The following is a 27,684-nucleotide window of genomic DNA, read 5'->3' on the forward strand; positions in this document are numbered from 1 at the left end:
AAAAAAACAGGGAGTAAGTATCAACTAAAAATTTGTAAAGAAATCTTTAAAATATTCTTACTCTATAGAGATCTCAACGATAATCAAACTCTCTAATCTGTTAAGTACCTACTAAAATGCTTCCCTGCTTATTAACTTTCTGAAAGAAGTAGTCTTCTAGTAGAAGGAAAAAAAAGATACCGACGAATTGAGAACCTCCTCCTTTTTTTGAAGTCGGTTAATTAGTTTGTAATCTTTAGGATTTGTTCACTAAAATGTCCGTCGAGTAAATGGTAAACGCCTGTTGTTTCATTTTGAAGGTTGCTAGGTATGATGCGCCTGCCTTCTGGGCGAGCTCCATCGTAGCGGACACGTTTTAGCCTCGGCTAGTCTGTAGCCATAAGTAAGGCCATTTATAATTTAAAAAAAAGGGAATAAGTATCAATTAAAAATTTGTAAATAAATCTTTAAAATATTCTTACTCTTTAGAGATCAGGGGCCCATTTCTCAAAACTGAAAGTTTGTCGAAGCTACAAGTAACAATTTACAAGTGGTTGTCAATGTCTAATATCACAAGTTGGAAAGAGACTTTCAGTTTTGAGAAATGGGCCCCTCAACGTAAATTAAACTCTCTAATCTGTTAAGTACCTACTAAAATGCTTTCCCGCTTATTAACTTCCTGACAGCTAGTAGAACGAAAAAAAGATCCCGATGAATTGAGAACCTCCTCCTTTTTTTGAAGTCGGTTGATAAGTTTGTAATTTTTAGGATTTGGGCACTAAAATGTATAATAAACATACCTACATTAATTTATTAACTATGTTTTAATATTCACAATGTCAAAAAATGTTCATGTGTGTGTGTGTGAATGTGTGTGTGTGTGTGTGTGTGTGTGTGTGTGTGTGTGTGTGCGTGTGTGTGTGTGTGTGTGTGTGTGTGTGTGTGTGTGTGTGTGTGTGTGTGTGTGTGTGTGTGTGTGTGTGTGTGTGTGTGTGTGTGTGTGTGTGTGTGTGTGTGTATGTATGTGAATGTTCAGTTTCTCTTTGGTGGTTGGATAAACGTGGGATGGAATACCTACAATAAATAAGGAATATTTCTTATCTTTACTTAATTAGTCCAGAAATCTCTACATCCTCCACTGAGTCTCTGATTTGAATTATAGTATTTAAGTTTTTCTCAACCCTCGTCTTCCTAACGCATAAGGCCACCTATTGGTTGTACGCAGATAATAAATTCCCGGTTTGCTCTTATCAGTAAGGATTCCCATCGTGTTAGTCACCATAGGCTTCAAATCATAACAGTCCCCATCTCTAGCCTGCTGCACGGTATCACAACGCACGGCTATAAAATCATTAGGATAAACGACTGATGCCCACCAGACGAAGTATGCCCTTATATGACTACATAAAGCATCACAGGGTAGCCACGGGATATCTCCTTCTTGAAACGCCCCTCCGTTTACATAGAAAGTTACATGAGCGTAAGGAACAGATATGCTTGATATATCCATGGTTGTAAGAACACTCACAACGAAGTCAGCGTCAGATTTATCTAATCTCTCATCTGGTCCTCGATGTCTGAAGCAAGGTCCAGCTCCATCCAAAGCAGTGAGTAAAGAAATGTTTTGCCCAGTCATCTGCCGGTAGTTTTTAGCAATGAAGCCCATGGTTTGCGCTCCGAGACTCATGCCGGTGAGTTCGAGCTTTTTAGGGTCGAGACCGCGGCGTGTCAATTTGACTAGCATTTCGGCTGCATGCTTGCCAACAGCTCGTACGATACGTGCAGCTCTGAAATAAATAAATACATAATAAGCCGCGGTCTTGGGTTCGAATCCCGGTAAGGGCATTTATTTGTGTGATGAGTACAGATATTTGTTCCTGAGTCATGGATGTTTTCCTATGTATATAAGTATGTATTTATCTATATAAGTATGTATATTGTCGCTTAGCATCCATATTACAAGCTTTGCTTAGTTTGGGGCTAAGTTGATCTGTGTAAGGTGTCCCCACTCCCCATTTTTTTTTATTAACTCCATTTCTTTATGTAATTAAACAATTAAACTATGGAACCATATGAAATAAATAAATAAATATTGGGGACACCTTACACAGATCAACTTAAGCCCCAAACTAAGCAAAGCTATGGCTATGGGTGCTAAGCGACGATATACATACTTAAATAGATAAATACATAATTATATACAGAAGTAAAAGCTAGTATGTATTATAATAAATATTAAAACACTTACTGAGGGTAAAAAGTTGTTGTGAACTGAAACGTATCAAGCGAAAGTGCGTTATACCCTCTAGCCTTATAGTCAAAGCCCAGATTCCGACCAGAATTCAACGCATTCGTTGACAAGTAGCCCCCAACGTACATCCACGTCTTCTTGCTAAAGTCGATGTCAGCACTGTTGGCTAACTGGTCCATGCCATAGTAGTTGTAATGACCTGTGTATCCTGTATGCCCTTCGCCTACGACTGATATGAAGAGTTTCTTTAGTGTCTTTGGCTTGATGACAACTGGCTTCGATGAACCAGGACCTTAAAAAAATACTTGTTAAAAGAAAGTAATGATTTGCTTATCTTTACATATTGCCTCGGTTTAAGGTTGAGTAACCTTTCACCGTTTCCTGACGCGCCTTATTAAATTAGATTGTACTTTCGAGAAATTTTACTTGTTTAAAAGAATATCAAAGCTTTTTGAATTACGACTATGTATTTACTAAGTAGGTGTTTTAGTGGGGGTTTTAGGATAGTATTTTATACAATCGTGATATAATACAAAGCTTTTCAGTCGAGTACCGTGTTTAGCCACGAAGCTTGCTGAGTGGCCTAATAGTACCACTAATATATCACTATTGTATACAATACTTTTTCTATGAGTCATCATCTTCATCATCATCATCAATGGACGAAGAATATCTTCATTCAGGTTAAATTTAATGTTAATAGTGTCGTTCACCGTTGTGTCAACATCGAATTACCTGGCAACCAATTGTTTTTAATAACCGTCTCTGATTGGTCGATAACGCGATAGAAAAAAAAAATGTGTTTCAGATGCAGAAAAAATTGCCAGGTATCGCAAATTAGTATAGAACTTGTATGAAGTTCTATTTTTGATTTTTTTTCAGTTAACTAAAGTGAAGTGTATTGAAATATTATAGTTGACTAAGGGCCAGTTGCACCAAACCACCTGTAAATGTAGGCTCTGTTCGTAAAATTTTACCGATTACGTGGGGGACTTAACGATTTGTTAATAAATTGCGTTGCACCAACCCAAAAATTACTGAACGTAACCGCTAACTGTGATGCCAGGTCGTGAATGAAATCCTACCAACATTTTTATGGTAGAATTGATTTTTCATATAGCAACCCAATCATATGAATGTCAAAATCTTTATTTAAAAAAAAACTTAGGCGCAAACTAGCGCGAACTAAACTTTCTTTGCAGCTCTTATCGAAATATTTAACCATTTACACCACTTATGTACACTTGTGTTCGTGGTTATCAATGTATATTCATGACGCATGAAAAGGACGCGTCTCTACGACTTTCAAGTGGCTATTTCCAACCTAAAAGCCTTTGTAACAAGGAATGAAGGAACCAATAACCAGGCAAGTTTTCTCATGAGTATTATAATAATTATAGGTAGCTTATTACAGACCTCTTACCCAAATGCATAGCCTTTATTCCGTGAAATGGCTATAAAACAAATTAGCATACTTTTGGTGCAGTACTAGGTAAGTTCAATGTCATACACAGCACACAGCCTATGGCAAAATTTCCAATAAGATTATTGACAAAACTGTTTGTAGTAGCAGACATTTAAGTTTATTTATGTACTGTTACTTAAATTTTGTTGTGTTTGAAAAGGATTATTAAGTACTAAATATAATAATAAGTTACATGTTGCTTTCTTTTCAGAGTTTATTTACACCATTTGATATGGACTACAAGATGAAAGTTCTACAAGTGAATCTGTTCTAGAAATCAACAAATTATACTATGAAATTAACTGGAAGTCTGGGAGAAACTTGTAGAAAATAAAGTTTTATAAATTATTATCATCAGAATTTCAATTTTGTTAATAAAATATATTTTTGTTACTTTATGTGCCATTTCATACTAATATCCTGTTTACATAGGTAGGGAGAGTAAAGGCCAAATGACTATACAGTCTCACATTAATAGACCCCAACCCATTGAAAATTGTGGTTATAAAATTTGAAATTGAATACTTATTCTAAAGACCATATTTTCACTGCAATATGTTTGAGGCTGGCATCTATTGGGACCAATCCATTTATTCACATGTTAGAGAACAGCACCGATAGTCTAAATGTGGCCGGCAGACACATTTTTTCCAGAGTATGTAAGTTTTTTATGTAATCAAGTGTTTACATAATTATATTATTGTCTGAGTAACCCACAACACAAGCATTATTATTATTAAGCTATCATGGAACTCAATCTGTGTAAAAATAAAGTCCTACCTATAATATTTCTTTCTTTCTAACTTATTTAGAGTCACAGTTTATGATAATTATTACTTTATTCATGAACAATACAGGATTTTATCTACCTTCGTGTATAGTCATTGTTTCCCACTATACTCTTATTATAACTATCTGCTTATTCAAGTTATAATTTCCTTTTTTTGAGGTGTAGATAAATTACCCATGAAATTACTGTTGTTTTAATTTCACATAGGTATATTTCTTCTTTCCAGAATAGTAAGTAAAGTTTCTAAATTAGCATGACACAACTAGAAATTATTTTGCCTATATATACTGCTACTGAAAAGTCTGATAACGCTCTGACATGCCACCAAATTCACAAGCCCGCCCTCAATAGTATGCTGAAAAATAAGTACAGAACTATATGTATGTGCCTACTTATGAAATCTTAGACTCTGGTTTATTTTAGAAATGTTCAGCTGCATCATTTATATCAAAGCAACACAAATTATGAAATACAATTTGAGGACTTTTAGTAGTAGGTAATAATACTTTAAAATTGTTAGAACATTTTGGTGTCAAGAATTTATCCCTGACCGACATGAAAAATTTAGGTTTAAGTAAAGTGAATTTCAAGCAGATACTTACTATGTAGGATAAAGTCTTTATTGCTTTCATGTTGGTTAGCTTTATGTATTTAATTAGCTGAAGTACATGCTTGATTGTCAACATTGCCTTTGCACTAGTCAAACTCAAGATTGCATCTCTCTGCCCGGAGTGTTTATGAATAATATGAATTCACGTTCATCCCACTGTTTTACTAAAAGCCTACTGCTGCTGCTAGAAACAAATAATGCTATGCTGGTAGAAACAAATAAATTCTCATTCCTATGCCACTAGCATAAGTCAACTTCGCTGTGTCACCGACATAGGAAGAGGATTATTTTGGTCTCAAACTTTGTGACGCCAGCACTGAACATGTTAAATGTAAATAATTTAAGTTGACTACTGCAAAGTTTTTGCATTATAGGTTTATGAAAAAGTTATAAAAGGAGAAATAAAACACAGGTAAGTAGGTATGAACAGAAATATTATAATAACACTTTCTTTACATTTTTTCACTGATATCTTATTATGCTGTTGCCTAAAAGTTGTGTAGATTGTCCCAACACATTTGCTTCACACTAAAATACTTCATTTCGGATGTCTCATGGACATAGTTTAAAACGAAAGTTGATTCCTGTCGCGAGATACGATTTTGAAGGTCGGATTTTATACAATGTTTGTCGTTATTCTCGCCCTGATTTCGGATGTCATAGTGGATCCACAACTTTTTCCAGGATATTTATCATTTTATTCGTGATTCCAAATATACCAAGACCCTTTTAAAGACTGTATTGTCGACAAATAGTTTTCATTATTTGCTGTCGAGTTTTGATCTCATAGGACGCACTTGTGAATTTCTTACAGCATCGATCTGATTGTATATTCAACTGAAGCTCATTCTGCACTCGATCTAAATATAAACACACATTTATCAACAAAATAAATTAAATTAAAGGTGTTTACAAACACAAATCGTCGCGCAATTAAAATAACCTTAAAAACCACTCTGGTGTGTCACTGTCACTTTTGTATGTTCAGTTACTTCCACATTTTTACTGTTTTAAACGTTTTATAAGTATTTTACATTGCTAATAGCTCAAGTTATTTTAAAATAAGCATAAACTCGTGAAATACGGGACAAATTCAAAACATTGGCCGCCATTTTGGTTCCTAGATTTACCTAATACGAGCCGTTAACCGGTGCTCTGGCACCGGTTAAATGAATCGTAACCCTTTTACTGACGGATGGCATGGTGCAACGCAAATATGGACTTAACGGTCGTCGGAGCCATCTTTAACGATGAAGGGGGCGTCAAAGTGTGCTGGTGCAACCGGCCCTAAGTGTCAAAGACTATTCGACACTGAAAAGTCAGCACTTATGGTTTAGTTTGTGGTGTCCTAATTGACAGATTAAAGTTGACGAGTAGATTTGTGCGGCGTGGTAAAGGACTTGGTAGTAGTAAATTTTGAGGAGTAAGGTTTATTATAGAAATGCGTTTTTGTTTTAAGCAGGATGGCAATCATCTATTGTTAAATCAAGGACCTGGTCTTTTTAGTTACTTAAATAAAGAGTTAGTTAATGTTCTGTTTAGCTTCAAGAATAGAATGATCGAATTATGTGCAATACATACTAAAGTTTTGATATTAATATACTTAATATAAATAAAACACTTACAGTCTGAAAATAATCCGGTTGGATATCCTTCGTCAATTCTCGAGTATTTTACCCCAAATACTGGAGTAAGCAGAAACACCGAGATAAAGGTCACTTTCAATACTTTTGTATGATACATTTCTGGCGTGTGGATTTTTTTATCTATGCAGTAAAATTAGAAGTCAAAGTAACTTAAAAAGCCTACAAAGGTATCTAAAATAAAAATTAAGAAAATTATGTAACTATCATAAGGTAACAATAATTTACTCGAAATCGAAGGTAAGTATTTTTTGGTTCTAGTAAATAACCGAATGGGGGCGCTATTCACTTTTTCCGCCCATTTTCCGCTTCATCGGATTCGAAAACAGGCGTTAAAAATCACATTTTCAAATCATGTTCCAACCATGTTCATCATTATCCCTTTTTCAGGATGATTTCCGGAAGAAACTACTGATACTACGTGATTGGTGCACACGCTGAGGCAGACTTCAACACGGGTGTAAGGAATATTCGACAGTTTAAGAGTAGGTATTAATTACGGCATCTTAATAAAAATCGAATATGTTTGTAACTTAAGCACATTTTGTAAATATTTTATACAATTAAAACAGCAAGTACTTTATTATTCTTTTCGTTAGATGGTAATAAATAAACATAATAAGTATCTTTAAAATACAAAAACTCTTTTAAAGTTTAAAAAAAATTTGAGCATTACCTATCTATTTTTATGTTTTTTAATAATTAATAAATGATTTAAAAAATATCTGTTTGTCTAATAAATTATTTTATTTTTGTTTTAAATATTCAAGAAAATTAAATGTAATGTTTAATATTAGGTACCTACTTAGTTACTGTACTAATAGAAGGGTGACCTCTACTATATATAGTTTGTTTAAATAAGTCCTGAAGACGTGAAATATGAAGTGCACCTAAGTTATTTTACGGATATTGCAAGTAGGGTACTGTTTTATTATTTTGAAGGTCACAAATCCAGTTTATATTTAAAGGGCAATAAAATATTCAAATTTGTCAGAGGCATTATTTTAAGATTTTTAATGTATTTGGATTTCTTTTAACCCTTTTTTGCCAAGAGCAGCACTACATTCAGTAGTTCATGTGCTCTGCCTATCCCTTTATGAGATACAGGCGTGATTATATGTATGTATGTGTGTATTATTTTAAGAATGCTGATGGACTAATGACGCATTTATAAAAAGAAACCTAGGCAAAACTTTATGTTACAATTTATGCCAGGCGCTTCTTACATCCGATAGCGGCCACCATTCGGTCAACATTTTGGTCCACCTGCCATCACTCTGCCTGGCAACATGCCCCGCCCAATTCCATTTGAGTTTGGAAATGACGTCACCCACGTCCCTCGCACCTTGGTGCGGAGTCGGATCTCGAAATTCCTCATTCGATCTTGAAGCTTAATGCCGAGCATGGTGCGCTCCATCGCTTTCTGTGCTACTCGTGTCTTATGCACAGCCTTACGGACCGGTAAACGTAAAACTCTGAAACAAACACAGATAAAAGCAATTAGACTAAGTGAAGGCCAGATCACAGATGACAAGAATGAAATTGCAGACACATTTAACATTTTTTTTTCTACAATCGCTTACAGGCTGACAGGTCACATGCCCACTAATATTCAGTCATGTCTACATTATCTTAATTTAACCAAGAAACCAGAAATTAAAATTAACTTTGTCTTACTTACGGTAAATCAATTAAGAAAAACTGTAAAAAATCTGAAAAGTAAGCGTTCCAAAGATGCCTTCAAGCTAGACACAATATTTATCAAGAAAATTTTATTGGAGAATGATTATTTAATAGAGTTAATGTTACATATAATCAACAGTTGCCTTAAAGATTTCGTATTCCCAAAGTGTCTAAAAATAGGAAAAGTTATCCCATTGCATAAGAAAGATGACAAAGAAGACCCCAATAACTATAGACCTGTGTGTATACTGCCAGTATTATCAAAAATATTGGAATCTGTTGTAAAAAATCAAATAGTGGACTATTTCGAAACAAATACATTATTTGCGGATAATCAATTTGGATTTAGGAAGAATAGATCAACGGTGCAAGCACTACGTAAAGTTGTTGACTTTGTTCTAAGCGCTTTGGACGAGTCGCAGAAATGCTCCAGCATTTTCTGTGACTTATCAAAGGCGTTTGACTGCTTAAGACACGACATCCTACTCCAGAAACTATCATTTTATGGGTTTCAAGGAACTGAGTATCAACTTATAAAAAATTATCTTGAAAACCGAAACCAATTAGTGTATGTGAATGGAACGACCTCTACTCTTACACACATAAATACAGGCATACCGCAAGGATCAATACTAGGACCAGTGTTATTTCTCATATATATTAACGACTTGCCAGCATGTCTACCAAACGATACAATGATGACTCTTTTTGCGGATGATACGCACGTTGGTATAAAAGGAAATAATACAATAGATAATAGAGACAAAATTCAAAATGTTATGGTCATTCTTAAAAACTGGTTTGAGGCAAATGGTACAATACTTAACACAAATAAAACCACAGTGATGAACTATACCGGAAATCAGAAAAGTGAATCCATAACTACATTTTTGGGATATGAAATAGACAATAAAATTAGTCATAAACACCATATAGATAAAATTTGTAAGAAAATCTCTAAAGGAAACTATGCACTATTAAAAATGAAACCATTAGTGACTAAACAAGCATTGATGTCTGTATACTATGCATATATCCAAACAAATATAAACTATGCCATAAGTATCTGGGGAAACGGAGGAGACATAGAGAGGGTATTGAAATTACAGAAGCGATCAATCAGAATATTGAATAACTTACGTAGGCGTCAATCAGCTAAAGTTTATTTTGCGAAAGATCGAATAATGACTGTTATCTCGCTTTTTATTTTCACTAGTCTCCTAGAAATACACAAAGATAAGAATAACTTTAAAGAAAAGAAAGATATCCATAGATACAATACGAGGAACAAGGAACATATATGTATGCCTAAATCAAGAACTAAGAGATTATACAACCAAGGAAATTCTATCAAAATATTCTTGTACAACCTACTGCCTACAGATATAACCACTTTACCAGAGAAGGACTTTAGAAAAAAAATCAAGAATTTATTGGAGAAAAGCCCTGTGTATTCTATAAAAGAGTTTCGTGAATTATGTATAAGAAAGAAGTGTTTAACATATTATTAAATTTTTTTTTAATTTATGAATGTAATGTATGACGTACTAAATGTATTTTACATGGTCAATAAAATATCTTATCTTATCTTATCTATTTTACCTTTTTATTTTTTTTTGTATATGATTTTTGTATTACTTTTGATTACATTTTTGTTTTCACATCGATACCAGTGCCTATTATTTAATTTCTGTAAAATTAGAAGTAGCAATTCAATAAAGGAGTACGCTTTTTATTTGATTATTACTCATACCTGTATTTTTATATTTTTCCTTTGAGCTGAAATTGTGTATTCATATATAAATTGGATGGCAATGCAATATTATGATGGAGCTGATCCTTTTCCTTCCATTATAGGTAGTTAATATATTTACATCCGCTTTACAGTAATTATGTTATTGACAAATTATTTTGAGACAACAAATTATTCAGAAACAAATGTAAATAAAAAAGTATTTAAAAACCCGATTTCTATAATAGTTAGGTATAACATTATGTCACAAACTAGGTAATTTATTGACAATCATTTTTAATTCAATTTGTTGCACAACCATTTCTTTTTAAGAGAATAGGTATATACATAATTATGATGTAATTTGAAAATATGAATTAAAATGTTACTTATGTGGATGTTAAAGGTCCTACATACAAAATATTTGTTATTGATAATTAAACTGCATCCATGTAAACACTTATGACTTCCAACTATTATTAAATATGAGAAAAAATATCGTAAAAACACAAATAACAACTTAATATAAAAAGTGCACTCTTCGTTCTGTTATTTACTGATTGTTTTCGTACGTCAAGTGTTAACTACTCATTTATAAATTCAAACATAAATAATCATCAAAAAGGATAAAACATTATATAAATCTATAGAATAAAAACTACAAGTGCACATTATGGTTCTCTTACCAAAAATAATAGTAGCAAAATTTGCCATTTTTTTCATAATATCAGTTGGTGGTGTTGAGTATTCTAGAATTGACGAAGGCTACCCTCTAGGAATGATACCAGACTGTAAGTTATTAAGTAAATTACGTTTTGTACAACAATCGCATTTTTATGTTAGCCAGCGCTGATAGAATTTATAAATGGGATAGGGCTCAATAAATTTTGAAAAATGACGTCTTTTTTCAAAATTATTATCAATAAAAACCAACAAAAAATTGTAAAATCAATACTAATAGGACAGAAGATATTACAGGAAGCGAGAGAATTTCGCTAATAATTTGGATTATAAAAAAGACCAAGCTAAGTTCTTTAGCTTAGGTATTGAAAACAGCATCAAAGAGCAGACCGAAAATTGGACTAACTTTGTTTCACGAGAATATCAAGGAGTATTTAGTATTAAAATATAGATTTTTTTTTTATGAAAAAGATAATGTTAAAATATTTAATTGCAAATATATTAAACTTATATATTGAGCTTTGAGCAGTGTCGTTTGTACGACGACAGGAAAGCAAATGTCGGCAGTAGAAGGTTCCATCATAATATGTGTTTGAGTCATAGAACTAGTGAACATATTTATAGTACGAATGCACTCAGCAAGTAAAAATTAATGATATATACCTAAGGCACTGGTCCCACCGCGAGCTAGTAAGCTATGAGCTATCGGCTATAAAGACGAACAAAAGATAAGCACTCCCGTGCAAATAAAAGAGACACGGCGATATTAATTAGCTCACCGCTGGGCGAGTAGCTATAAACATCGCCGTGTCTCTTTTAAATCACCACACCATCGAATTTAAATCACGCCGGAACATTCGACAGACCAAAAACAACCAACGTTATTTGGTCGGGTTCTTTGCTGCCCAACAAGTTTTTGGTGAAAAGGCTTAATGTCACGTAGGACTTTATGTAGACTGAAAAGAAAAAGACCATAACAAGTACAAACAATAAAATCTGACTTGACTGACAAGAAAAAGATAAAATCATAACTTTCAACTATTTTTCCTTAGGTCCTGGATCCGATAAACCAGCATTTATCAAGCCTGTAACCCTTAAAAAGCTTATCATATCAGTAGTAGGCGATAACCATACTGGATATTCAGGGCATTACAACTATTACGGAATAAACGAGCTCCCCAAGAATCCCGATATAGACTTCAGTAAGAAGACGTGGATGTATGTCGGTGGATACTTAGATGGTAATGCCTGGGGCACCGGCTTAGGCCCAGGATATGATTATAAGGCTAGAGGATACAACGTGCTGTCTCTGGATACACTACATTTCACTGCAATGCATTATCCTCAGTAAGTATTGAACACAAGAAAATTCTTTGGCTTGCTACAACTCCCAAACTTTAGGTTCAATCATTCATTTGTTGCTTTGACGACTAGCGACTCAACTATAGAATTTTGTTATTATTTTAAACCATTGTAAGGATTTTGAGTTCTATGTATATCCGAGAGCTGCAGCTTTCTTCATATTAGGTACCTTTTTGTTAACAATATCTTAGCCAAAGCCAGAGCCTGGTTCGATTTTTCCATTTTCCTTTAATTTAAAAATATGTAATATCTTCCTTTCAAGGAGATCCGTTATAGTATTGTCTAAATGAATGGTAAGTCTTAAAACATTACATAGTACGAAGAAAGAAAGAGAATCATAAGAGAAAAAGATAAACTGCTGATAGATTACATCTTCAAATACCAACTTACTGCTTTCAGTGCTGCCCGCCTGGCCCGTGTCGTTGGAAAGCACGCGGCAGAAATGCTGGCCAAACTGACTAAACATGGTCTTGACCCAAAAAAACTAGAACTTACCGGCATGAGTCTCGGAGGACAAACCATGAGCTTCATAGCCAAGAACTACAGAAGGATTACAGGGAAAAATATTTCCTCACTAGTCTCACTGGATCCAGCAGGCCCTTGCTTCCGCCACCTTGGTCCTGATCAGAGATTAGACAAATCTGACGCTGATTTTGTCGCAACCGTTTTAACAACCATGGATTTATCAAGCATATCGTTCCCTTTCTCCCATGTAACCTTCTATGTCAACGGCGGGGCTTACCAGGAGGGGTATTTTGCTTGGTTCCCTTGCGACTCCATATGCAGTCATGTCAGGTCATTTACCATCTGGTGGGCTTCTGTAGTCTATCCAGAGGACTTCATAGCTGTTAAATGTGATACGGTGAAGCAAGCTAGGGATGGCGATTGCTACGATATACAGCCAATGGTGACCAACACGATGGGACCATTCATTGATAAAACCAAACCGGGAATTTATTATCTTCGTACCACAAATAGATGGCCGTTCGCACTGGGAAAGAAAGGCCTAAAAAAGCCTAGACTGGTTATCGCCAAATCGAAGGAAAGCGGAACGAACGAAATTGATGTTCCTCAAATTTTTAAGTCCACAATCTCACATTTTTTGCGAGCATATACCTAGTTTTACTCAGGGCTGAAAAATAAAGTTTAAATGTGAATACTTGAAATTATACTGTATACGTGATATTTAATCTTTTGATTTTACTCTGGATTTTCTGTTGATAAATATTGTAAATACATTTACTTATACACACTAATAGTATCATAGGTATTAATATATTATCCCAGTCATTTATGACGTCAAGTAGAGAAAATCTATTTTTAACCGACTTCAAAAAAAGGAGGAGGTTCTCAATTCGACTGAATGCTTTTTTTTTATGTATGTTACTCGATATCTCCGAGAATCGTGGACCGATTTTCAAAATTTTTTTTTCATCGCACGGGTATAACCCCGAGATGGTCCCATTGGCACTAAGTCGGGGTTTGATGATGGGATCTTGGAGAAATCGAGGGAACTCTTCAAATGTTATAGGCATATGTAATGTTTTTAGTGTATTTTTAATAATTTTATGTGGCTGTGCTGATGATGGAAGGTCAACTCCTCAATGGTTAGGAGTTAAAGGATAATTCTTTCACTACTGTACATATATTCGGACTGATACATATAATATCAATAGGAACCACTAAAAATCAACAAATAAATAAACTTTTTAACAAAAAATAAAACCGCCTTCAAAAATAAGCGCGTTACAAAACACGGAGAAACTAAAAAGCAAAAAATAATAAACCTTTGAATTCAGATTTCTTATCGTATTGCAATAATCTAAACATCCAAATTATAAACAAATCAATTATTTTTGGAGTCGGGGCCAGCCTGGGTATGGTTGGGTGGGGGCAAACAGGCAATAGCAAAAAGTTTTTAATTAAATTACACTTTCAAATGATTGACTAATAATAATTATATGAATTTTTGAATAATCCCAGAATGCATAAACACAAATATTATAATAGGTATGTATCTACTGGTAAAATAGACAAAATGTGAGTGTGTTTAGTAAAACGTCCCACTTTGTCGGTTACCATTAAGGCGAGATTTACTTGTATCTTTATATGAATAAACTGACAAAGCGGCTTTATAGCAATCGACAAAGTGGGACGTTTTCCCGTGCACTTTCACAAAAATAGTCCTGAAAATGTTTAGCTGATTATAAATTGTTTTAACACAAATAAAGCAAAATTCATTAAAAAATATTATTTTATAAAACAGCCTATTTATAAAAATCTATTTTATTTACAACCTTTACTTGTAGTACAAAAGTGTAAGTAATTTATAAATAATAAAGATTTTCGTAAATAAATACCGTAGGTACATTTAGTTCTAAATTAGTTTTTATTTTTATATTTCAAATATATTTCATTTTTTTATGTATTATTATGCTAAAAATGATTTAAATATGTAATTACTAATTAACTTGCATGACTTTGCTAAAAAGGGGGTTTAAACCAATGACACGATTTACATTTTACACTAAAAACCCACTTTTGGACAAAAAATATGTATACATTGTCTGTAAAAAATACAGAATTTTAGAATATTTGCTAGTGTTGGAATGATAATAGTGTCGATAAACGTTGCGATATTTGCTAGTGTAGCAATGATGATAATGTCGATAAACATAGCGATATTAATGAAAGTATTGTTCGTTAATTTTTTTTAATTAAGTAGTTTATTAAAATAGTAACATTATAATATTTAAATGTTAGTTTAAATTATTCAAAAAATTCTTCAATTCTTATAAAAGGGACACGGACATTACATATTGTTTGCAATTTTTTCAGGAAAGCTTTTACTTGTAAGTAACCATATTGTTTTGTATTTCATTCACGACCGGTCTGGCGCAGTCGGTAGTGACCCTGCCTGCTACGCCGCGGCCCCGGGTTCGAATCCCGGTAAGGGCATTTATTTGTGTGATGAGCACAGATATTTGTTCCTGAGTCATGGATGTTTTCTATGTATAGTATTTATATATTTATATATCGTTTTCTGAGTACCCACAACACAAGCCTTCTTTGAGCTTACCGTGGGACTCAGTCAATCTGTGTAAGAATGTCCTATACTAAAAAAAAAAAAAAAAAAAAAAAAAAAAAAAAAAAAAAAAAAAAAAAAAAAAAAAAAAAAAAAAAAATTCATTCATAGGCCACGTCTATTTTTCTAATACTGAATAGTGAATACGATACTATAATATTATTACATTATTAAGAATGTACCTATTATGAAATAAAATATGATATGATTGTTCAACATTGAATACTCCTAAAGTTGTCAACTTTTAAAATAAAATATTGCTGACCAAAATTGTATCGATATCATTTATCTCAGCACTAATTTTTTTCACCCTTAAATTTTTAAAAGTACGTGTATAAATTAATATACTTCAATCTGTATATGTATTGAATAACTAGTTTTAAACCTTAGCACGTTAAATACAGTAATGTATTAAATTTAAAAAATCGACACATTACGAAATAATTTCAAAAACCAAAGACATAAACATGCAAGTTTATAGATTGTGTTTATGTGTATGTTTTGCTGTATGTTCGTTAGTTTCTGTCGAAGCGGTAGAATTTACTCAATCACTGACCGGATATCATAGCCCTGACGGATTCATAAAATTTTGTAAGTAACACTTCTACTCCACTTGATCATTTTCACACTTTTTTTTTTTTATTTTTTTTTTATGAGTATATATATCTTTGAATCGTAGCTTTATAATTATATGGAAATGATGGTAATAATACCGACAGTTTGATAGCCTCTGTGTATACCATGTAGTTACTGGAGTGAAGTACCTTGACTCTCGGGAATAATTATAATGTTATAATTATATAAAAAGTCATAAAACATATACGCAACTATTGGAACAAATCAAATTATTTTAACAAATATTTTGATTTGTGTTTTTTAAGTAGTCACACTACTATATATAAATTAAATATCGAAATAAGATGTCATATATTAAAGAAAAAATTACGGACACCACCAGTGGCGAAGGCCGGATTCGAACCGGCCTTTTTAGCAATCCGGGCTAACGCCATGAAGCCCTAGGCCACCACGCTGACGGGGCATCTTATTTGCATTTTTAATCATAAAACATAAGTTTAATGAGTTTAATGACTTCTCATAATGTATGGCAGACCTTATTTTGAAAAATTGCTAAGCAGTATTTTCTCTGTTACATTTTCTTTCTAGGTCATTAATTTAGACTATCGTGTTCAAATCTTAATATTCTGAAAAATTGCTAAGCAGTATTTCCTCTGTTACATTTTCTTTCTAGGTCATTAATTTAGACTATCGTGTTCAAATCTTAATATTCTGAAAAATTGCTAAGCAGTATTTCCTCTGTTACATTTTCTTTCTAGGTCATTAATTTAGACTATCGTGTTCAAATCTTAAGATTGTATGTTTCCTTCAGGCGACCAGTATTGGGACCCGGCCAAAATTACGCCAAAAAGTCTAGAAAAATTGTATCTTTCCATCCTAGAAAACAATGGACAAGTGACAGCATACAATTACTATAACGTTAAAAAACTAATTCACAATCCAAGCTTTGATAAAAAGAAGAAAACTTTTATATGGGTTGGATCATATTTGGACGTCAGTTCTTTGACTCTCGGAGAAGCAATGGGCAGACAGTATCAAAAAGAGGCTATAATGTACTTTTTCTGCATTTTTTGGAAGCACATTGGAGGAATTTGTTAACGTAAGTCTTTTCGGGTTCTCCGAAATTCAAATCTGTAAACAAAGTATAATTTTGAAACCTTGCCTACACAATGGTTGTCAACGGCTACTTACTTGTATTAAAAGGAACAACATTTATGACAGGCATAGTTAAACGTTTGTAATAACCTATGTTTTACAACCTATATTTATATAACATTAAGTATTTATCTCATTCCAGTTCTTCCACTGCTCGCATATTGCCTCACATAGGCAAATATGCAGGTCGAATGCTGGCTAACCTAACATCAGTTGGTCTGGAACCGAAGAATTTTCATCTAGTCGGTTACGGCACGGGCGGACAGCTCATGAGCTTTGTAGCGAAGAGATATCGAGAGTACACCGGGAGAAACATGTCCTTGCTGGTAGGCCTCGATCCAGCCGGACCATGCTTTAGAACCAAAGGACCGGAAGGGAGATTGGACCCATCTGACGCAGATTTCGTCCTCAGTGTAGCTACAAACATAGATGGTCATGGCTTAGCAACTCCTGTCGGACACGCGACCTTCTACGTCAATGGAGGAGAATACCAATACTTCGACCTATGGATGGTTCCGTGTGATCTCGTCTGCAGTCATGTCAGATCAGTAGTCTACTGGATCACAATGTTGATGAATCCTGGTAATAGGTATATAGGAATCAAATGTGACTCCATACAACAAGCGAGGGAACATCGGTGTTATGAAAGAGTGCCTGTGGAAACAAACACTATGGACTTGAAAGTAGATAAGACCAAACCTGGTATTTATTACGTGGCTACGTTACATAGATATCCTTATGCCATAGGTAAAGACGGCATAAAAAGGAAGGATAATCCTATGTTGAGAACGCACGAAATGATCAATGGTGCTGAGGTAATGAGAGTTGATGGATTATGATACATCACTGACACAGTAATGATTATAAGGATACTCAAAAATGTACTAGCAATCATTATATATTACACAAGTATGAATAATAAATCTTAATTTAAAAGTTGATATCAACTATAAAGTACGCGTTTTTCAATTGTGTACAGTACAATAAAGATCCTGTGTTTATTTAAATAAGTATTTTATTTATCTGGTGAATCTGAACTGATTAGTACATTGCATTTGTTTAAGTGCATTGCATTTTTTTTAATTTTCGAAACCCAATAAAAAAGTAGCGAACCAAAATAAAGCAGTTTTATTACGTAATACCTGGCTCTAAACGCCATACAAAATACGTCAAAGGTAGTTGACCTTACTAAACACACATTTACTGAAGTGTCAAAAAAGACATTTTAAGGTCAAAAATTTCATAAGAAAAATGAATGTTCGGTATTTTTGAACAAAAATAATAAAATTGTTTTTAATATATAATTACAGTACCTATATTTTATGAAAGTTGAGAAATTCAAGACTAGGGCTGCACTACACATTTATACATAAAATTTAATGAAAATACAAGTAGGTACCTAATATTAAGTTTGTTTTATACAAAAATACGTAATCATCATGTTAAGGATAGGAACTTCATTTATTTTGTAACAATACCTATCTAGTTAATACCATTTTTGGTCATTTTGATCATTTATATGCCATTACTGTGAGTTATCTGGCCCCGTAGCCGAATGGCATTTCTCCGACGCGAAACGAAAACGAAACGCCACGAAAGCTAGTCTGGCTCTGTCGCGCCAATACGCAAGAGCGATAGAGATAGATATCTACTATCGTTTCGTTTCGTGAGCGTTTCGTGAGCGTTTGTGCCATTCGGCTACGCACCCTGTTGTGTTTAAGTGTCTTGTGCATATGTAATTTTAAAATTGTTGGGTCCAAAAATATATTTATTACCAGTTTTTGTCATCACAGGTATTTAAAATAATTATAAATAGTAGGTGCAGCTTTCTAATGTATTATTCAACAAGTAATAAATATAATTATTTTGTATTCATTTTCGTGTCATTATTGTATATAAAGGAAAATACCTCTTTATAAAATATTATAATATTACATTCGTTCGAGAAGCATACATAGCGTAGCTGTGATTAATTATTTTAATACCTTGTTTGATATAATACCTACAGATATATTACAATAATAGTTCACCATCAGATCTTCTTGAAAGCGTTCGTGTTTTTCATGTTAAACTCCGTACTAGTTTTGACTAAAATTCCGCAAAAACATTATTGTGAAAGATTTTTCACTACCTACATAATGACGTGAATGTACGGTCGTGACACTATATTTTACAAGACACATCACTATCTTTGCTTTTTATCGCCAAAAAAATAAAATTAATAATATCGATAACTTTTATCCCAACACTAAAGGGTCTGAAGAGTAACTTTTTAATTTGACCTGAGAGTTTGACTGATGATTACCTATAAAAGAATGACGTTTAGTGCAGACATTTTAACTCAAAGTTACACTGTCTTTACACTTGTAAACATCTCAAGTATTTCAATGACAAAAGAAAATTAACATTTCATTGTGATACCTATACTTTTTTATTACTTGCATAAAACTCAGTCAGAGTAGGTACAAGTAGGTACAGATTGAATAAAAAACAAAAGAGAATTTAGTCTGGATTTAGTTATAAAAAGTGTAATATTAACCTAAAAAATATTTATAGCTTACCAAATTGTAAAATGGATTTTTGGAAATGGTTCATAGCGACCTGTTTTGTAGTGTTTTCTTTAGATTCAGTGAACTCGACAGAATATATTGGAGAGAAAGGCGGAGCACCGAATCCTCATGCGTTTGTTAAATATTGTAAGTATTATTATTTAAGACGATACAGGAGGGGTCAATTCTCCATACAAACGCTCTTGACTATTTCCTCCCTAGTTTTTGAAGATAGAGCAATGATTTTTTCAACACAGATTATTATCATTTTTATCTGTGTCGGACCGTTTTGATATTTTATATTCTTATTTTTAAAGACGCCCTTCAAAAATTTCCAAAAACTGCCTTATTGATTAAGGCGCAAAAAAGGTGTGTTATTCAAAATTGGAAACGATTAGCCAAAAAACTAAACTGTCCGACACAGATTATTTCATTGCTATTTAGATACTCAAATTTCGTTAAAATTGATTAAGTTTTGAAGGAGGAAACAGTCGAGAGAGGAACCTCGATTTTAAAGATTTTTTCGCAATATCTTTTAACTGAGTTGTTCTGAATGGACATTTTTTTTCGATAAATCTAGTTAATAACACTAGTATATTACTAAACTAAAATTCTCAAATTGAAAGGGGGGTTCCTTTCCATTTTAGCATTTTTGCTCCTGTAGCGTCTTACTTCTGGTTCAAGAATCAACCAATAACATTTAATGTACTTAAATCACAATCTCCAATATGCTCCCCTGGATTAATAAAACTGTCCAACTTCGTGTCAGTAAAAGGAAAACAGTTGGAATACGATTTTTTTAATACACACTGGGGTTTGTAGACGGTATTTCGTAAAAATCATAGTATAACAAATACTTTTTCCGCTTCTATGAATAGTGATGACGACAAACGAGGAAATTTTTGTATGTTTTTTCCAAATTATGGAGAGTCCTCATTTTTAACCCCCGACGCAAAAACGACGGGGTGTTATAAGTTTGACGTGTCTGTCTGTTTGTCTGTGTGAGTGTCTGTCTGTGGCACCGTAGCTCCCGAACGGGTGAACCGATTTCGATTTAGTTTTTTTTGTTTGAAAGCTGAGTTAGTCGGGAGTGTTCTTAGCCATGTTTCATGAAAATCGGTCCACTATGTCGCGGTCGGGGGTTTTTTCAAAATTTTAATTTTGTGGTTAGGTTATATAATACATAGTCGTTTGAAGGTGGTAGCGATTCTGACACTAAACTGTACAAACCGTTAATAGTTCCATATACTTATATAGCAATTCCCTGACGTCCGGTCTGGCCTAGCGTGCCTGCTTGCCAAGCCGCGGTCCTAGGTTCGAGCCCGGTAAGATTTTTCGAGTAATGTAAGTAAATAGTAAGCTATTTTTACCGGTAGATATTCTTTTCCTGAATCATGGATGTTTTCTATGTCTTATAAGCAGAGGGCGGAATTGCTCATGGCAAAAATCAAATGTCAATAGAGTTGGAACGTTCAGTTTTATCGACATTTTCAGCTATCGATAAATTCAGTCATCTATTACATTTCTGACTTTAACATTGACCTTTGATTAGTTATTCGACCATTTGATTTTGACCTCTTTGATTAGATCAAAAGTAAATTGTATGACATTTGATTACCATTTCTGTCACTAGTCCTTTTGCAAGTAATTCACGTTTGAAAAAATGGTTAATCCAAAACGAAAAACAGTCAACAAATGGATTAAGAAGTATCCTTGTCTTACTTACGACAAAAACAACTCAACAATATAGTACTGATAATTTCAGTTTAATCGATAGTCGATAAAATTTAACGTTCCAACTCTATTGACGTTAGATTTTTGCCATGAGCAATTCCGCCCTCTGCTTATAAGTATTTGTATTATACTTGTATTATTGTATATCGTTGTCTGAGTAGGTATATCCACAATACAAGCCTTCTTGAGCTTACCGTGGGACTCTTCGTCAATCTACGTTAGAATGTTCTATAATTATTTTTATTATTTTTATTTCCGTTTTCCAGGTGGAATGTACACAGAACCCACAAAAGTTACTCGAAAGACCCTAAGAAAGCTATACCTGTCCGTCATGGGCAAAGATGGTGTTGTCACCCCTTATAATTACTTCAACGTCACAGACATGCTGGATCATCCAGACATAGACTTCAAGAACAAGAAGACGAACGTTTACGTCGGGTCTTATATGGACTTCACGACGCATCCTTATGGGGAGACGATGTCTAAGCAATATGTCTTGCTGGGCTATAATGCGCTGATTTTGAATTATATGGATGTGCATTGGAGAAATTTTCCATAGTAAGTATAAAAAACGTTGACGGTTATTCGTAATAAGAAACCGCTTCGATTAACACCCTATTTAGGACCGACTTAGTATGTCAAAGAACACTACTACACACTTTACATTTTCATAAATTCTTGACAGTTATTGTTGACTCTGTATTGTTGGCCAAATCTCGGGATTACTTGTCAGAGCGGACCATAGGCTCCCATGAGCCGTGGCGAATATGCCGGGATAACGCAAGGAGGACGATGAGTTATTGTTGATTCTGTTGTTAGCCAATTTGAAGCAGAGTTAATTTAAACGGATTCTAGTAAAAGAGACTTAAATAAATAAATATCATAGGACATTCTTACACAGATTAACTGAGTCCCAACGTAAGCTCAAGAAGGCTTGTGCTATGGCAGGAACAAATCGTCACTACTTTGAAAAAAATCTCGTATCTTATGCTTCTCCTCAAAGTTAAAACGCAGTAAGTCTATATGCATTCCATACATACTTACTACAGTTTTCTTTTCATTGACAGAAGAAGATACAAGTTATTTTCAAAGTAGTAACGAAATATCTGTGCTTATTATACAAATAAATGCCCTTACCGGGATTCAAACCCGGGACCGCCGCGTAGCAGGCAAGGTCACTACCGACTAGGCCAAACCGGTCGTCAAAAGAGACTTGAGTTACTTTATATTGGTTGAAACAGTATTAACATCGTATTAACTTCCATTTTTACAGTCCCGTCGCCGCAAAGCTCATGCACCCCGTCAGTAGATACGCCGCTGAAATGCTAGCCAACCTAACAGCTGTAGGCTTGGACCCGAAGCAGCTAGAACTAGTCGGCTGGGGCTTCGGCGGGCAGACCATGGGTCTCGTGGCTAAGAACTACAGAGAAATCACTGGAAAGAACATCTCTATGCTCGTCGCTTTAGATCCATCCGGTCCTTGCTTCAGAACCAACGCTCCAACGGATAGACTAGACCCATCAGACGCAGACTTTGTCCTAAGCGTAGTCACAAACATGGACGGGCATGGAATAGCCACTCCTCTTGGACAAGCAACATTTTATGTCAATGGCGGAGAGTATCAGCCTGCTGATATCTGGTTTGCACCCTGTGACGTCGTCTGCAGTCATATAAAAGCGTACTTCTTCTGGCTATCAGCTTTGCTCAACCCTAAGACGTTCATTGGCATGAAATGTGACACCATACAACAGGCGAGACAACATGATTGCTACGACAGAAAGCCTATGGTCACGAATACGATGGATTTGAAAGTGAATAAGAAGAAGACAGGGATATTTTACGTGACGACGGGGAACAGATACCCGTATGGGATGGGGAAAAGGGGGTTGAGGAAGGAAGACAATCTAGTCATGCGTCAGTTGTCAATGCTTAACGAAAAAGAAGTGTTGACAATATAAATTTGAAATTGCTTTATTTTTATATCCCAGATTCAAATATTGTAGTTCAATTCGCCAGTTTACTACCCATTCATGTAGAAGAAAAGTAGTATTTCTCATCTGGAGGCTTAGCCAACAGCAAAGTTAACGACAATCGTGATTGAAAACGCCACTCAATGCAACCAGAACCCGAGCCACGAACAGGTTTCCATGACTAATCGCCTCCCGCGCGATGGTTCGTATAGTGGTTAACAGCAGCAGTCAGCTGGCACTTTGTGGGTGGGTAGAGGAGTGGCAGCCACCGAAATAAAAAATGAGAATTCAGCCATCGTGCGATGACTACCAAAATGTTCATAGACCTGCCGTCTAGACTATGGAAAGTTGAAAAATATAATGAAATTGTTATCCTTATGCTGATTTTTTATTCTTTTATCATATATCGATAATGTACCGCTGTCTAATAGTTATCTCTTATCTACGCTTGCTAAGATGAAGTAGTTATTAGTAATCTTGTACATAATAATTGGCTATAAAATGTACAGGTTATATTGTTAAGGGTGAGCTCTATATGTTTTACAATTTATAACATTATAATTATGATCTTACCTGTGGACAGAGATCTCGCAGCTGCTTCAATTTTGTACTATACGAAGAACACCACCATCACCAGAACAACACTTATTTAGATGCCTAATGATTATAAACTTACTAACAAACATTCTGCATACTATTTTGAATTACACAGAGACTGTCATTTTAGTATCAATACACATCACATCACATCACTCCCGAGTATTTCATTCTGATAGCACAAAATATGTTCTATATAGACATTCGATACATTTTTGTTATTTCCATTCCGTGACCGTTATTATAAATGACCTAATCATAGTGGAAATGAAAGAAAAGCTCGAATTGTTACACAGTTGCAGGTAGAATTAAGTTTCTTAATAATAAAACCAATGAAAAATTAAAATAAAGTTTCTTTTTTGTATTATTTAAATCGCTGACATTTAAGACATATCGGTACTGTCATAGTTTGGCCACCATTGAGGTTAATGCATAGAGATTAGAGTGTTTTAATTAGGCTCCAAACAGTTTGTAATAAATAATACTATTTATTAATGTTCTTTTAATACACACTCTTACCTTACATCTTTAATTGACTATGGTGATGTATGTTACCCGGACATCTCTGAAGAACTTCTAAGTAAGTTGGATCGATCGCCTTCTCAATAACTGCATACGCTTCATTTTTTTCTTACGCAAATATGATCGATCACATTTCTTCATATCGTTCCCAGCTTGGCTGGCTTCCCATCCGTCAACGACGCAGTGTCCGCATCATAGCTGGGCATTAACTCGTTAATCCGTTAATCGTTAATTAACGAAGTTAACATTTCGATTAACGGATTAACTTTTAAGTTAACTTTAAAAAATGTTAACGGATTCGTTAACTTCCGTTAAATTTCATCGAGTCCGTTAATCGTTAATCCAGCACCCCAAGCGGCTCGCTGCGCCGCGAAAACCACGTTCTTACTGCTACTGTAAAAGCCCATACTGCTTTTACCGATAAAACCTAGGTTTTATCGGTAAAAGCAGATCCGTCGGTTATAAACAGTCTAAAGACCAATTGGCGATTTTGGATCACTTATTCGAGATCTTCTAAATCTTATTAGGCGTGCTAGATCGATCACTAACCTGAGAATAGAGTGCAATCATCAGGCATGACAGACAAATCGCGCAACCGACGCATCGAGTTAGAGTCCGGTTCGGGCCTTAGATTACTCTACCAAGTTATCGTGGCCCACAGCATCGAGTTGTCATCTCAAATCTCAATCTGAAGAACCGACGCACCACGATCGCGACCGCATGAATGACCCAATAATTACCAATCCGAAGTAAAACCTAGGATTTAGCCAACCAACGGCGGTAAAAGCCCGAAGAGACCGTAATTCGGTTTAACTTCGGTTTTTTACCGATTGGCGTCACAGGTTTTAATGGTTTTTGGTGGATACTTAGTAAATAGAAATACATAATACCTACAGTGGAGTCCTATTTTTATGACGCGTTAACGGATTATCGATTAACTTCAACTTCCGTTAAATCTACCGAAATGTATCGCTTTAACGATTAACGAAGTTAACTTTTTAAGTAACGGATTAACGATTATCGAGAATTATTTGATTAACGGTGCCCAGCTATGGTCCGCATGCTTTGCTCTTTATACCCTGTGCTTAATGATCCACACGCTCCTGTGTACCTCAAGTCCCTCTTTCAGTACTATGGTGTCTCTCACGAGCGCCGGCTATTAAACGTAATACTCGTTCATTTCCAAATTACTGCCTTGGACTTAGACACAAACGAGCGTATTATCCGGCCGTGTTCAAGTCTAAGGCACTAACTTTCCACTTATTACATTTATTTTCCATGATATTTTAGCTATCGAGTAGTATTCAAAAGTCATGCATGGTATAGGCTCGGAATGTTAATTACTTTTTTTAAATGTAAAACGTGTGACTTTGACCTCAAACACTGACGTTAAACTCTAAAAACCTGACGTGTGTAAACCTAGGCTCAAGAAAATAATTTATACATTGTCTTAAAAAACACACCTTTTGTCTGATGTTCAAAGGTCATTCACTCACTGTAAGCGTACGTATCACACTGTAAGTACTAAAATTATAATTGTAAAAGAGTGTCTGTCTGTCCTTTTCCAGCTTACACCGTTGAAAAGTTTCAACTTCTAATAATTGTTTGAGGCCCTAGGAAGAACAAGGCATATAAACAAGGCCCGTAACTTTCACGCCGATGACATCAATTTGACGTCACGCTGCATAGAGGAATAAGATGATTCAAATAGTTTTATAATAATTAATCATTATTCATTAATCAATTAAATCATGTACAAAAGACTTCAAAAGTAAGCTATTCATACGTGGAATAATTAATACCTACTTGATACGTGAAACGAAAAGGAAACAATTTGTTTTGTTTTATAATTTATTGAAATGTGGTGAAAAACTATTTAATAATATGTATGTATAAAAATAGACAAATAATTTAGTTTATTTTTCTCGTATCAAGTAGGTATTAATTATTTCACGTATGAATAGACTAATTTTGAAGTCATGATTAAAATGATCGATGAAATGATTAATTATTAAATAGTTTATATAATTATTTTTAACTTTTGCTGGCCACATTAGTTAGAATATTAATTTATTTACACACTAGCTTTTGCCCGCGGCTTCGCTCGCGTTAAATTCGAAAATTTCGGAATGCTCCATACAAACTTCTACCCCCCATCTTAGGGAAGTGGGGGGTTAGAAAGAGACAAAAAGTAGCCTATGTTAATCTCCATCTCTTCAACTATCTCCGCTTAAAGGCTCCAGTACACAATGGCTTGTGATGGGCCACGCTTTGCAATGCACAATTGTAGGCCACGGTCACTTGGTGTTCACACAGTGGCGCATGTCTCATTGCTGGCTGGCAAACCACTTGCGATGGACATAGAAGTTATTACGGCTGCGGCTATTTATTTATAAACTGTTTACAAGTATTACAGGCTCAGATTGATATAAATCAATAAACTTTAAAAGTTTCTTCATTGCTCCACGGTACTGATATTTTGGGCGATCAAAAATTCTAGTTCTAGCAACAAAAAAGTGCACTATCCCGGTCAGGCGGTCAGTGACAAACTAAACAATGGCCGATTGTGTGAACACCACAGGCCACGCTACGCCACGATTCCTTTGAAGTGTGCCCAAAAAACCGACAACTCCCCGATTGCGCACCACGATTGACAATTGTCCGCCATCATACACCATTACCCCCTGTACACAATGGCGATGGCCTGTAGTGGGCCAGCATGTGCCATTGTGTACTGGAGCCTTAACAAATCACGTCAATACGTCGCTCCGTTTTGCCGTGAAAGACGGACAATCAAACAGACACACACTTTCCCATTTATAATATTACTATTAGTATGGATATATATCCACCTATATAGGTACACAAATATTAGAATACTTAACTATCCAGACAGAGTCATCCTTGTCAGATCAGGCAAGATGGTGATTGTCTTGAGAACGTCACATGTATCTTCAAGTTCAAAATGGTCGCGCACCGTGCGGTTTCAGAGGAATTTCCTCCCACGAACGCTCCGGCTGTGGAATGAGCTATGTCGAGGTATTCCCGATGAACTACAGTATGGGGTTCTTCAAAAAAGGAGTGTACAAGTTTCTAATGGGTCGACAACGCGCACGTGACACCCCTTGAGTTGCAGGTGTCCATAGGTTACGGTGACCGCTTTCCATCAGGCGGGCCGTATACCTGTTTGCCACCGACGTGGTATAAAAAAAAAAAGTTCAAACCCGCAGTACGTCAACATCATTAAGTTCACTTATGTGCTTCAATATTTCCGCGCCATTCCTTTTCAAGCCGCTCTTA

The 27,684-nt window shown here is 34.8% G+C and overlaps 4 protein-coding genes across 4 annotated transcripts; 3 read left to right on the plus strand and 1 right to left on the minus strand.

The window, feature by feature from the left end:
* Positions 1 to 992: 992 nt before the first annotated feature.
* LOC125231804 (lipase member H-like) lies at positions 993 to 7,393 on the minus strand. The gene is made up of 4 exons (XM_048137383.1): positions 7,103 to 7,393; positions 6,721 to 6,912; positions 2,228 to 2,522; positions 993 to 1,766 (listed from the first exon to the last, which is right to left on the minus strand). Exons 2-4 carry the CDS (start codon positions 6,836 to 6,838, stop codon positions 1,145 to 1,147), a joined length of 1,035 nt encoding a protein of 344 aa, XP_047993340.1. The 5' UTR covers positions 6,839 to 6,912; positions 7,103 to 7,393; the 3' UTR covers positions 993 to 1,144.
* Positions 7,394 to 10,740: 3,347 nt separating this feature from the next.
* Positions 10,741 to 13,616, plus strand: LOC125232162 (phospholipase A1 member A-like). Its single transcript, XM_048137790.1, has 3 exons — positions 10,741 to 10,944; positions 11,887 to 12,181; positions 12,596 to 13,616. The coding sequence occupies exons 1-3, from the start codon at positions 10,827 to 10,829 to the stop codon at positions 13,314 to 13,316; spliced, it is 1,134 nt and encodes a 377-aa protein (XP_047993747.1). The 5' UTR covers positions 10,741 to 10,826; the 3' UTR covers positions 13,317 to 13,616.
* A 2,013-nt stretch (positions 13,617 to 15,629) lies between these two features.
* LOC125231883 (pancreatic lipase-related protein 2-like) lies at positions 15,630 to 18,118 on the plus strand. The gene is made up of 3 exons (XM_048137477.1): positions 15,630 to 15,872; positions 16,669 to 16,956; positions 17,155 to 18,118. Exons 2-3 carry the CDS (start codon positions 16,829 to 16,831, stop codon positions 17,849 to 17,851), a joined length of 825 nt encoding a protein of 274 aa, XP_047993434.1. The 5' UTR covers positions 15,630 to 15,872; positions 16,669 to 16,828; the 3' UTR covers positions 17,852 to 18,118.
* A 965-nt stretch (positions 18,119 to 19,083) lies between these two features.
* On the plus strand, positions 19,084 to 23,643 carry LOC125232216 (lipase member H-like). Its single transcript, XM_048137850.1, has 3 exons — positions 19,084 to 19,708; positions 21,562 to 21,853; positions 22,569 to 23,643. The coding sequence occupies exons 1-3, from the start codon at positions 19,585 to 19,587 to the stop codon at positions 23,251 to 23,253; spliced, it is 1,101 nt and encodes a 366-aa protein (XP_047993807.1). The 5' UTR covers positions 19,084 to 19,584; the 3' UTR covers positions 23,254 to 23,643.
* Positions 23,644 to 27,684: the final 4,041 nt, after the last annotated feature.

Source organism: Leguminivora glycinivorella, chromosome 12 (genome assembly GCF_023078275.1).
Source record: "Leguminivora glycinivorella isolate SPB_JAAS2020 chromosome 12, LegGlyc_1.1, whole genome shotgun sequence".
NCBI classification, from domain to species: Eukaryota; Metazoa; Arthropoda; class Insecta; order Lepidoptera; family Tortricidae; genus Leguminivora; species Leguminivora glycinivorella.